Here is a 13,700-nt window from a genome sequence, read left to right on the forward strand (position 1 = left end):
CCCCCTGTTCCTGGCTGGCTCACTGTGCAGTCCCTGAATGGGTGGGAACAATGGCATTCCTTCCATATTCTGGTAGACCTTGAAAATCCAGCTGGAACCTGGAAGTATTCATCTAGACAGTGGTCGGCAAACTCATTAGTCAGCAGAGCCAAATATCAACAGTACAACGATTGAAATTTCTTTGGAGAGCCAAATTTTTTAAACTTAAACTTCTTCTAACGCCACTTCTTCAAAATAGACTCGCCCAGGCCGTGGTATTTTGTGGAAGAGCCACACTCAAGGGGCCAAAGAGCCGCATGTGGCTCTCGAGCCACAGTTTGCCGACCACAGATCTAGGAGGAGCAGCTCAAGGTTACTCTGTGTTTCCGTCTCTCTGTTGCCTTCAGTGTCTTCCTGTCAATATCACCTCTGAGCTATTACCCTGGATTTGGACTGACCAGGGAAAGGAAGGAGGACATTGTAGAAATGTCATAAGGGTATTCATACTACTCAAAAACAGCTACCCTACAGAAACGTGCCTTCTCCTCTAAGAAAGTACCCCCCTCCCCACCCCCTTTTAAACTTCTTTCTAGGTAAACCTCTCCCTAGCCTGAACTTGCAGCAGGTTGAAGAGGGTTAGGGTTAGAGGAATGAAGCTGGGTGCTAGGAAGACAAAAGGTTTTAGGCCATCTCACAGGCAAGGCTGCCTCCCTCCCTCCCTCCCTCCCAGGGATAGCAGGACCCCCTCAGGGCTGTCCTTCTGCTGGGCCCAGTGTCTAGTTTCTTTTGCCACGGATTTAATCCCTGGCAAGTAACCAAAGCATTCAAACTTTTATTGTTCAGTTTACCACAAGGGCGGGGCCTTGCTTCTAGTGGGCTGAGGCGGCTGCAGCCACTTCCAAACCCCAGTGTCACACCACATTAGCAACTTCAGACTTCGAGGGCTGGATTCTTTTCAGTTTGGTTAGATTCTTGGTTAAAACCAGAACAGTTTACTCACACTCAAAGTCTGAAAGCTAGCAAATAGTAAAAACAGCATGGACAACTTTTAAAGATGACTCAGAATGGGTGCAGCATCAGCATATAGGACTCACTCTACAAGGTTTCTGTATACCTCCCAAACGTATGTTAAGTGGCTGTCCCTGCTCCTTGGTGTCCTGAAGTTGGATGAAAATATGGCGACTAAGTAGTTCTCTGCTAGAATAGTAGGGCTTGTTAACCAATGCCATCACAGTATGTAAATTACTTGCTGCTGTTCAATCTATAAAAATTCATCTTCAAAGAAAATTATTGGGCTGGTAAAAATATTTTTAATAATGACCACAGAAGCCATATTTGTTTTTCTTTGATGTTCTTCCGAAGACCCTTCTGGTTTTAATCAGATTGTTCCCACATAAAATACAGTGGAAATCTACAATAATAAAATCCCTATTCCTATTTCTATGGGGAAATAAACAGGATGGGGACTGTCCTTTTAAGGGGTTTTCCCCTTCCCTTTCCCCAGACTCAAAGCCTCTATTACTGGTGGGTGTTTTGGCATCAGTTAAGGGCCTTCAATCCTTCCCTCCCTCCATGTTTTGCTCTTTCATTAAAGTGTTTCTGTTGTCTAATTATATCCTTTCAATCAAATTAGAGACTGCAGCATCTGGTGAGGGCTGTAACTGCTGCCATCTGCACCTCGTATATACAGGCCTTTTCAGCTGAGAATCACTCAACTTCCAAATGGCAGGAAGAGATTTGGAAAAAGTTTAGTTGGGAGGGAGGTTAACTTAAAAGGAACGTCTTCAAAGGCTGGGTGCGACGCCCTGCTTGCTGTGATGTGTGCACTGCCATGCACAGCTCCATTGGCTTGGCTCGCCAAAGGTTCTTCCTGAGCGCTTCTGGCAGACGAAGGGTTTCTGATTGTCTTAGCTGACAGACTAGGCCTTCTCCTCCTCGTGAGGGGCTTGAAGGGACCTGGGGCAAGCTGAAAATCTCTCCCTTGAGAAGAATCTTTTATATGACCACTGGTTAATGGATATGACACTTCCTGTTTATCTGACCATTTCTTCTAATTCAGTGGTTTAAACCAACTAGAGGAGGTTTTGCTCCCAGGGGACATTTGGCACTATCTGCAGACATTTTTGGTTGTCACAGCTCAGGGTCGGATGGGGAGTGCTACTGGCATCTAGCAGGGAGAGGCCAGGGGTGCTGCTCAACGTCCTACAATGCACGGGATAGCCCCACAACAAAGAATTATCCAGGCCAAAATGTCAGGAGTGTTAACCCTGTCCTAACTGTATTATTATTTTGTCCTTCCCTTCACTGTGGCCCAGGAGTAGGCAACTCTGATCAATGTTTTTCACTCAAGAAAGTAGATTCTTCATTTGCCTGGCCAGCGTGGCAAATGAAGCATCGACCTACTAACAAGGAGGTCACAGTTTGATTCCCAGTCAGGGCATAAACCCAGGTTGTAGGCTCCATCCCCAATATGGGGTGTGTAGGAGGCAGCCGATCAATAATTCTCTTTCATCATTGATGTTTCTATCTCCTCCATTTCTCTCTGAAATCAATAAAAATCTATTTTAGAGATAGAAAAGAAGAGAAAGTAGATTCTTCATTATCCATATTAAGCTCCTTAAGCATTTCTGTGAACAGTGTTTCAAAAATCTTGATGGAATAAGATCTGTGATTCACTGCATGTTTCTGCTCTCTAGACTGAGATTGCCAGAGTAAAGGCAGGACACTCAGTTAAATTTGAATTTCATGTAAACAATGAATCTGTGTTTTTTTTTAAGTCTGTCTCATGCAATGAAAACTTAAATATCTTTAGAAATGATTTGTTGTTTATCTAAAATTCAGATTTAACTGGGCATCCTGTATTTTCATTTGCTAAACCTGGCAACCCTCCTCCACAGCCATGAAACATTACATGAAACTTTAAACCTTTGAGTGTCAAATCAAGTTGTTGGCCATCGCTGCCCTTCTTGCTGTGGGTGGCTAGAGATGACGGCACTGCTTGTTCCTCTTTATAGGTCATTGGTACAACTGAGTCTTCCCTTCTGCCCCAAACTGTCTCCCTGGTCAGAACTTTGAACCTGTCACTTAAGTCATTTTTATCTTGAAACCAACTAACAAGTGCTTAGCCAATGCCTGCTGCATTCCCCAAATCTCTGACTAGGACTCATCCCTGTGCCATTTCATAGAAGACTACAACTTCGTTGCTTTAGGTTTTACTTTAAAGACAGGCTTTGGAGATACGCTGTCTTCCTGGCAGTCAGCTCTGCACCCAAGAATGCGAGTATTATTTGCCATCTCCTATCAACCAAGGGAAGCTGACTAGCCCAGAGGCTGGCTTCCATGGAGTATTGGCTGCCCTCCAGGACACCTCTATTGGGGAAATTTCTAGCCTTCTGAAATTAAACAGAGTCCAGGCAGTACTGATAGAACTTGCCCAGACGCTGGATTATTTTATCAGTTTATTTTGTCTCCTTTTAGACTGATTGAAAGCTTCAAACTGTGTGAAATTGGGTTGCTCAAGAGATGGTAAGGCAAAGTGTAGATTTAAGCCAGGTGTCTCCTGCTTAAAGCAAACCCAGAATATAAAAATGGATATTCATTACAAAGGGGTTGATTATTCCCTATTACAAATGGCTTCACCATAGGTTTTCTTTAAATAGCAGATCCCCCTCCCACCCTCCACCCCCACCCCCTGTTTAAATAGCAAGTATTTTACCTTCAAATGCTTGATTTACATCAACTTCCCTGGCACTTCTCATAGGTCATTGCTAGGTAAGTCATGATTACTAGCCTAGAGACATAAATTGGTAAGGAAAACGGGGCACTCTGAACATGTCTGTAATGGGTGTGTTTTTCCCCACCCTCTAGCTCCCTACACCTGCTTCCCTCGCTAAGCTATCATTTGCCCGGTACGGTCTGTGTGGTCTGTAGTTGTTGAGGATACAAAGATGAGTGAGATGCTCAAGAAACTCACAGGCTAGTGGAAGCAGGGCGAGGTGCTTCTCAGGCAATTACAGTTCCAGGGGATCAAGTCTTACAAGAGCTGGGGCAGCAGGTGCTGTGGGGCTAATTGTAAAGGCCCTGGTTTCTATAGGAGTGCAGTGCTAACTATTCTAGCTTTTGTGCTTGCAAAGTGCTCCATTTTTTGTCTACTTTTTTGTTTCCTTCAGAGTTGACTTACAGTGCACTAAGTTATTGTCCATCAGAAATTGGACTTGGAGCTTTAAAACATCTATGGTTCCAGCTTCTTTAGGTGTAAGCTATTTTTAGGGTGAATTTTTTTTTCCAAAATTGAAGTGGATCTATTTGTACTCAAATATATATCAAGAGCGGTACCATCACCAAAGTGACAGAAAGTGTTCTGGTGGCATTGGCAGTAAAATCCATGGTTAATTAATGAAGTTAGTTAATTAGAGTTCTGCTGAGTCCATTCTTTAACCAAGGGTTGGCCTAATCTCCCTGTATATGTTATACAGCTAGATTCTTTCTCAAAAGCTGCCTTTTGTTTTTCAATTTGATGATTGTGTGTGTTTATAACATCCTAAATGGTAGCCATAAGTTCCTCAAGTACTACTGCATATTCATGGTCACTATTCCTGGCAAATCCACTTGCACTTCACAGTGATGACCGTGTCCAGTGGGTCCTGCCTGGGTCGAAGTGAAGCATATTCAAGATGAGAGCCAGATGAGAAAAGAGTTGTACCCAAGCAGCACTGCATTATGGGCCTCTCTGCCTTGATAATTGTTTTTCAAATTTTTATATAACAAATAATAAGCACCCCTGTCTGAAGTGTTTTCATGGGCCTTCTGATTTTAAACCTCTAGTTTTATGCTTACCGTTGGTTCAGTTTTTCTTGGAATAGCCATTTAAGTAATTAAATAGTTCATCTGTTAACAGAGATGAGTAAACTGCAGATTCAAAGAGATAAACCTTGAGTTCTCTTCCAAAGTATGTTTTTTTTAAGATTTTTTGAGAGAGAGGAAGGGAGAGGGAGCGAGAAACATCAATGTGAGAATGACACATCCATCAGCTGCCTTCTGCATGCCCCCCACTGGAGATTGAGCCCAAAACCTGGGCATGTACCGTGACCAGGAATCGAACTGGCAACCCCTTGGTACCTGAGACAGTATCCAACCAACTGAGCCACTCCTGCCAGGGCCAAAAGTATAAATTTTTTAGTTAAAATAACTTTGAGAAGCATGGTCTTTTTCCTGTTACTGTTATTAATGACACTGTTTTCTTGAATGAAAAGAAGACCTAAAAGATATTTTAATGAAGAAACTACTGGTAACTTAAAAATTACAGTGATTATTTTTGTGGGTAATTCTACTTTGGGCACAAGTACAGCGTGGTCTATGGTCATTTGAACTGTTAATATGTAGTCCAAGGACATGATATGTGAATGTCTATCTTGCTTTTAGATCACTGAATTTATGACTGATTGAGTTTGTTTATAGTTCTTGAAAAGAAACTAAGGTAGCCCTGGCCAGTGTGGCTCAGTTAGTTGAGCGTCATCCCATGCACCAAAAGGTTGCTGGTTTGATTCCCCATCAGGGCAGGTGCCTCCGGTTGCAGCTCTATATCCCCGGTAGGGGGCCTGCAGGAGGCAGTCGAATCTGATCGATGTTTCTCTCTCTCCCTCTCCCTATCCTTTCCTCTCTCTCTCTCTCAAATCAATTTTATAAAGAGAAACTAAGGTAGTAAATTGTAAAACAACATGTTAATAACTATTTTCAAGATGTCCTTTAAAATATGTTTATTATGGGAAATTTAGAACATATTCAAAAATAGAAGAGTGTAAGGTAATCTCATGTGTCCATCTCTCAGCGTCCATGATGATTATCCATGGCCAATATTATTTCATTTGTATCCCTTTCATTCCTTCAACTAGAATATTCTATAACAAATCTCATATATCATCTCATCTGTAAATATTTCAATATGTATCCCTAAATAATAAAAACTCTTCAAAAACATAGTAATGGCACTATTACCCTTATTATACCTAGAAAAATTAGCAATAATTCCTTGATATTATCAAATATCTAGCCAGTCAATGTTCAGATTTCCCTGGTTGTCTCGTCAGTGTGTTTTATAGTTCAAATCAGGATCTAAGCGATGTTCAGGTGATGTGTCTCTTGAGTCTCTAATAACCTACAGGTTTCCCCTCTTTTTCTTTTTTCCTTGAAATTTATTTGTTGAAGGAGTTCCTTCTAAGTAAAAAGAGTGCTTAGGTGCCTTTTCAGAGGGAGAGCCCACCTGGGAGGTGAGTTTTTTTACCATGGAATTCTCACTTCCATTAGAGAAACGTGTAGAATTAGAGAATTTTAAGCCTGGAAGAGATTTTGAGCTCTCAATCCATTTTAGTCACATCACCCCAGACTTTTGAACCTCCGTACTATTTTGTTAGAATTTGTGTGAAATGAGAGTTTGAGTGAAGAGACATTGAGACCATGTAGTTCAAATCCCCTCATTTCACAGGGGAAGAAACGGAGGCCCAAAATGTCCAGGTGGTTTCCTGAAACCACACAGTGTAAGGTACTTAACTGGTGTCACTTCCTCTGTATTCCAGTGAATCTCAGTATGTGCTACGTGTGTAGAGGACCCCTACCCTTCCTGAACGGTCCTTTCTCTAGTCTAGACCTGATAACCTTCCTCGATACAATCATGGGACTCACTGCTCCTGGGGAGCCATTATGAAAGACAGGAGAGTATCTTACAGCCTCAGCTGTGTTGGGGTGAGAGAAAGCTGGGTACCACTGCCTTCCCCGTGCTGTGAGCAGTGCAAGGCACATAGTAGGTGTTGAATATATCTTTGTTGAATGAATTAATGAATAACACCCTAGAGATTAGATCTATTGCCCTTGCTCATTCTCTTTCACCAAATGCATAAATATGTAGCTGGCCATGTGATATTTTATTCTGTTTTTTGCTTTCAGCTACTCCTGGACCGTCTAGCCAAAACTTATGTCAGTTTCATAGCAGTAGAAAGTAAGGGAGGCAGGGTCCTCATTATCTAGTACCACACCCTAGTATTCTGATGAAATCAAGATGCACACATAACTTTGATCTAGATTACTCAAGTTTGTTTTTCTTGCCCTTTTTTATAATCGACATGCCCTGGGCAAGTCTGTTCAAAAGATAATCAGACAATCTCGTACATTGCCTCAGTTTCCCTGGTGTAAGGAGAGCTGGATTGGGCCTGGGAGAAACAGACAAAGCAGACAAGTGTGCACTTTCCCATTCCCTCTCTCAGGTGCCACCTCGTCCCCATTCATGAGGATTGACACCTGTGTGGGTGGCTGCCACACTCTTTGTGTTACAGATCAAGTCATCTGAGCCTCTGGGAACACTGACCCCACCACCCTACAGGCTGCTGTCTATTGCTAAGGCCTGCATTTCTGGCTCCTGGGCCACTCCTCAACCGCTCATAGAAGAAGAAGATGTAATAACACACAGCAATTAAAATCCTAGTAATTGGCAAAGATTGGCTTGATGTTCTTAGAATCATCTAGTCTAGTGGTTTTCAAACCTGATTAATTAAAAGAGTCACCTGGGCAGGTTTATAGAAATACAGGTTCCCAGGTCTCTCTCTAACCCTTGGCGGGGGCTCTGATGTGATATACACACCCCTGCACACAGCCTCACTCTCCCCCCCTCTCTTTTTCTCTAGCAAACAAACTAAGGGCAGAAGAAAGGAGTGGTGATGTTGGGGCAGGGTTTTCTGAGGAGGTAACATCTAGTGTCATGGCAAGCATTAGGGGAATAAAACTTCAGGCAGGACATAATGTGGTGTGTCGACGAAATTAAAAGTAGACCAGTGTGGCTGGTGCACAGCGAGTGACCAGGGGAAGAGCTTGGGGGTGTAGCAGGAGGGAGGCCCCGGGCCATGTCACGGAAGCTTTGCCGACAACAAGGTCGAAGGTTTGGGTTTTGCTCCCAGTGCTGTGTCTTCCTGAGAACTCTGAGCACTGCGTGGAGAAGGGGTTGCAGAAGCCAAAGGTGGAAGCAGTGAGACCCGAACAAGGCTGTCCTGTCCTCTGATGGCGAACGGGACCAAAGTGCTGGCACCCAAGACGCAGGGGAGAGGGTAGGCTTCAGGGCATATAGTTTAAGAAAGTCCACAGGCTTTGCTGCTGAGTGGGAGGTGGTGTGAGGGAGAGGATGGGGAAAACAAGGACGGTGCTGAGGGGGGTCCGCTAGAGGCAGTAGGGGTGTGGTGAGTGCCCCAGCTGCCCCGGCTGTAAAATGGCAGTAGTAAGGAGCCGCCCACTGGCTTGGTGGTGAGTTGATATTTGTATTGCACTTAGAACAGGGCTTGGCACACGGTAAAACGCTCTGTAAGCATTAGTGTGATGTGGATGATGGCGATTTGTCCAAGGTCGCACAGCTGGTCAGCAGCAGGTCCAGGACGAGAAGCCAGGGCTTAGTTCCTTGGTTCATTGCATTTTATGCTACACTGAGCTGCCTCCTTCAATTACCTTTGAACTTTTGTATTTTTGCAGACTCTGGTTGAGGGTTTGGTTGTGGTGCTACATGAAGAGTCACACATCATAACACATGAATGTCGCAACAAACACGATAAATTACTCGAGTGTTCTGTGCAGCCAGAATTCCAGATTGTTTTGGCTCTCCATAAAACCGTGCTATCCCAGATAAAACACAGAGCCCAGAGAGTGGGCGAAAGGGGTACAGGAAGAGAGATTGTTAAATAGTAAAAGAAATATCTTCTAGAATATAGACGTGCTCACATTGTGCACATGCGTAGGCTGGAGCAGGCACATGCACTGCAACAGGAGTCCTTCACATCGGAAGTCCTAGGTCAGTGCATGTCAGGGGAGGGGAAGAAATAAAGCTCAGAATGGTAGTGGGACTCCCCCAGATTGTCAGGTTCCTAGTGATACATCTTAAAGAAGTGTTTGAAGTGTTTCTATCTGTCAGTTTCAACTAAGCTAATTTTTAAAAATTGCTCTTTGTACTGTGTCTTTCTCATGAACCTCTGTGAATTTAATGCATGCAATATGTGGGGGGAAATCCTATCAGCCTCAGTTCCCATCCCCGCCCCCAAAAAAATAAGTCTGAGAAGCAGATTTTATTCAGAAGCACATTGTTGCACCTGCAAGGATTTTGCCATTTCACAAACTAGACCCGAGACCGTGTTCAGTGTGTCTTGAAGGAATTTCAGAAACAGGTGAGAGAAAATGCCAGCTCGGCCCTTCCGCCCTGCTGTTGACTATTTTGTTGCACTTCTGTCTCAAACAGCGTGGGGAGGACTGTTCTTCATTACCAGGGAATGTGAGTCATTCCCGGGCTTGTGTGATTGGGATTCCAAAGCGTTGCTGTATCCGATGGTCTTATTAAACCCAAGTGTCAGTGCAGCCTTTCAGACTGTAGGGGAGAGCTCAGTTACAGCTGGTGACCTGGTTCTAGTTACCACACAGAGACACTGGCGAGAGCCGTGACCCCCTCCGAGCACCCAGAATTCCTCGTGGAGGGCTGTTACCAACTGTTCCCAGACTTGGGGGTTTCCCGGTTCACTTCATGGGCTTCAATACATTTAAACTCCCTGTTTACATCTTAGTTGGAATTTGTATACTTTATGGGGAAATGTTCTAGTGTAGACAAACCAGTGCCAAGATGAGCCGAGCATTTGGAGGGTACCTCAATTCAGATGTACTCAACCCCAGCGATGTTAATCTTGCTGTGTCCAGGACCTAGCAAGACACTATCCATTTCTAACTTGGTCCAAACAAAACAAATAAAACATCAACCAGAGAGGGAGGAGACCATAGATGTTGCCAAGAAATTAGCTTGCTCTGTCTTTTCTTTCTCCTAGAATGTTTCACAACCAATGGTGCAGATTACAGGGGGACACAGAACTGGACGGCACTCCAAGGCGGGAAGCCATGTCTGTTCTGGAACGAGACTTTCCAGCATCCATACAACACTCTGAATTACCCCAACGGTGAAGGGGGCCTGGGCGAGCATAACTATTGCAGGTAAGATGAAGCCACACACTACTTAAAAAAAAATCTCGTCTCCTCTTCCACTCTTTTCCAGCCTTGCTCACAACTAGGGAAAGCGTCTCTGTCTCCTTTTGGCCAACTCAGAAGGCCTTTCTTGTTACTGTTTTTTAAATCTTTCTCTCGTACCTTTTTTCTACCATTCTTTCCACTTGGGCTGCTTTGACACTGGTTCCCAGAGCTCTGCTTTTCTGTCTGGTCACTTAGATGTCTCTTTGGGAGGGTTTTCTTAGTTGGCCCTTCCACCAGTGGGCACACAGACAGCAAAGCTTCTTAAGCTGCCGTGAATGTAGTGGTCAAGCAAAAGCACCATCTGTGGCCCAAACCTCCCTCTGCTTCAGAGCAAAAAAAAAAAAGCTGCCCTGCATTATCCACTTTTTGCCAGACCAGGATAACCTTTCTAGGGGGCAGCGGCAGCCATCAAATGTGTGCTGTTTCCTTCCTTTCACTAGACAGGTGTTTCTTTGCTCTTCACCTGTCTGGCTCTAGCTCTTAACCTGAGACCCATGGTGCTCCAAATGTGTACTTGCAATTTTCTGGGGAGATGATCCATGACTTTGATCAGATTCTCAGTTGTTAGTGATCCAAAACAAGTAAAGAATTACTGGTCTGTGGGGACCAGAGCAAAATTCTAAGACTTTTGGTTATAGCTTTGTTTTAGCTATTTATACCCAAGATCCTGGTAATGTGACTCATGGTTCAGCAATGTGTTGAATTTAATTATTATTAGGACAGGTGCAAAGGCCGCCTCTTGACAGGGAAAAGTGATTCCTGAGCTACACAGTGTCCCCGGTTCCACCAGTAAGTTGGAGTCTCAACCATGGCGTGTTGACCCAGCTGAGCCAACATATTTGTCCCCTGCATTGCATAGGCCACACTGTTTACCTTTTGCCCTCTCCATGTATTTTTGTTAACACTCTAGGACCCTTGTGGTTGTCTTGCAGTAACCAGGCCTGTGGTCCATGTTCATTATCCCGGGCGTTCAGCTCTTTCCTTCACCTCTGCCCTAATTTGTACCGACCGGCCATTTCCCCACAGTTGTGTTGCATTAGTTTCTAGTTTGTTACTATAAAAATATGAAGAGCTTTTTCAAAAAATTTTTTTCAAAAACGACAAGCACATATTGTTTAAAGTCCCCCATTTTACCTCTTTCCTGGCAAATCCTCCCCACCAAGCCCCACTTCCCAGAGGCAACAAGTTATATAAATGCTACTTCACATTTTGCTGTCTTTTGTATTTTATTGTTAAAGTTACAAATGCTCATTAAGTAATTCTTTTACAATTTATTTTTAAGCTATGCATGTTCATTAAAATTTTTTTTGCATAATTAAAAATTTAACCGCACTCCATTTCTGGTTTATTCCCTTCCCCTAGTTTTTCTATTCATAGGAATAGTTGGGTTGGGAAGAGTGTTTAGGAAGAGAAACCAGTGTTTGTTTTTTTGATTTTTACATATTTATGTTCTTGTTCTAAAGTATCTCTTGGTAATGGGCCACTGGTTTGTTCTGATTCTGTTGCTTTCTATCAAGCAAGTCTTCTCAGAAGAGCTCCTGTTTCTAAGTCTGACTTTAAGGTAAATTTGAAATTTCCAATTAGGTTTCATTCAGATGGAAAAAAAAAATCTTTCCTCATAGATTAACACCCTGTTCTCGCTACAGGCTCCCAGACACGCACTAGTAAGTATTCATTAAGAGAGCCAGGGGAGTCCGCCTTCCTCAGCCCTGGCCGCTGCAGCCCTCCCCTGCATTGACTTGATGGAATGTCCCTGACCTCATCTCCCAGTGTATACTTCAAAAAAGAGAGGCTGAAATTGTTGATTGTTATCACATCAGAGAGTCTGGGCCTTTTGCTTTTAGCACTGCAGTGAAGTCAAAGATGAATTTGCTTGTTCTTTATTAAGCTATTCTGATGCTTTTCAGAATGATTTTGACATTGATAACAAACAGTTGTTTTTCTAAGGTCTTTACCAAATACTACATCAAAGCTGAACACTGAATAGAGGGAGGAAAATGACAGTGAAATACTTTTTAAAGCAGGGCTTTGTACAAGTTCTCCTGCTTTGATTTCTCAGCTGACATCCGACACTGTTTGTCTTGTGTGATGTTTCCAGATCCATCACAGTTGGGATGTCTGAGAGATGGCGAGTGATGGGAACGCACTTTTCTGGGCTCGACCTATCTGGATTAGAGGGAAGACAGAGAGACGGGGAAGAGCAGAATTGGCACTGGCACCTGCCTTTGGGCACAAAAAATAAAAGGACCCTTTGTGCTTTAGGGCGGCTTATCTTCTGGGCCACACAATAGACTTATCCCTCTCGAGCCTGATAGGGGTTGCTCCAAAGCTCCGGCTGTTGGGTCTTTATGCCCGTTTCCGGCCTAACCAGAGTGTCAGGTTTCCAGTGTTCTGAGTCTAAAGAAAGGGAGCTTGGAAGGCAGTGAAGAGAGGCCGGGCTTTTCTGTGTGTCCAGTAACCCCTGCCCTTTTTTGTTCTGGTTCTGCAGTGTTGCCCGTTACTGTCATGGCATCTCTGAGTTGAACACCCTGAACGGCATTCATTCCAAGCCATTAATTTAGAAATGTGAAGTTAATTTTTTAAAAATATTATTGCTATTATCAGCAGTTGGTACCAGGATTACAGGATTTTAGGTTCTGATTGAAACCCTTTGGCCTAGTTTTCTTCAGAATTCGCTAAGAAATTCATGTTTAAAGATAAGAATAGGACCCATTTTTTACATTGAATTTATTGGGGTGACAGTAGTTAATAAAATTATATCGGTTTCAGGGGTACAGTTCTACAATACATCATCTGTATATTGTATTGTGTTCACCACCCCAAGGACCCATTTCTATGAAACGTAAGTTGACCAGACTGATCCTGGTGAAAGCTCGTCAATGGAGTCTATGATATGTAAATTTTCCATATTAATAAAGTGTGTCTCTACACATTTTAACGAGCTGCCTAGCATTCCTTTATATGGCTATAACATATTTATTTAACCAGTCCTTAATTTTTGTTTCTAACTTTTTTGTATTATAAAAATGCTGTGGTGAACATCTTTATAAGTAAAGATTTCCTTAGAATAAAGTACTAAAGGAGAAATTGCCAAGTAAAGGGGGTTTGCATATTTTGAGGGCTTTTGACTCTTAATTACCAAATTGCCATCCTGACCGTTTGCGTCCTTCACATTCTTATCCACAGTATCGAGGGAGCACCTGTGCTCTCTCAGCATTGGGAATTGCCTGTTTACACAGTGCTGTTTGTCATGATTTGTTCAGTGGTCAGTTGTCCCGGTTACACTGTAGTGGATTTGTGTAAATATATATCTCCTTTGCTCACCCCTCAACCTCCTCCTGCTCCCATACCCTGAAATATATGTTGAAGGAGGAAGGTATTACCAATTTATTCTTCATAAGAGGTGGCATTGAGGTATATTCCAGTTATGAAAAATAACAGAAGCTGAAGCGTTCCTTTTTGGTAAAACTGAAAAGCAATGAGCCTGTTGGCTTCAAATGACAAAAACGTTACTGGTCTGTCCTTTTCCCCAACAGAAACCCAGATGGAGATGTGAGCCCCTGGTGCTACGTGGCAGAGCAGGAGGACGGCGTCTATTGGAAGTACTGCGAGATACCTGCTTGCCAGAGTAAGACCCTCACGCACCCCCTGAGGTTCAGGACACTGAACACTGAGAGTGCAGAGTG

General features: G+C 43.3%; 1 protein-coding gene across 2 annotated transcripts in view; it reads left to right on the top strand.

Annotated features, from left to right (window-relative positions):
* Nucleotides 1–13,700, top strand: part of KREMEN1 (kringle containing transmembrane protein 1) — a 47,410-nt gene that overhangs the window by 4,868 nt on the left and 28,842 nt on the right. For both annotated transcript variants that reach the window (XM_079762786.1, XM_079762787.1), the window contains exons 2-3: nt 9,816–9,978; nt 13,551–13,642. In XM_079762786.1, the coding sequence (XP_079618912.1) occupies nt 9,816–9,978; nt 13,551–13,642 (255 nt within the window). The remainder of the gene's footprint in view (nt 1–9,815; nt 9,979–13,550; nt 13,643–13,700) is intronic.

This window comes from Cnephaeus nilssonii, assembly GCF_951640355.1.
Source record: "Cnephaeus nilssonii genome assembly, chromosome: 22".
NCBI classification, from domain to species: domain Eukaryota; kingdom Metazoa; phylum Chordata; class Mammalia; order Chiroptera; family Vespertilionidae; genus Cnephaeus; species Cnephaeus nilssonii.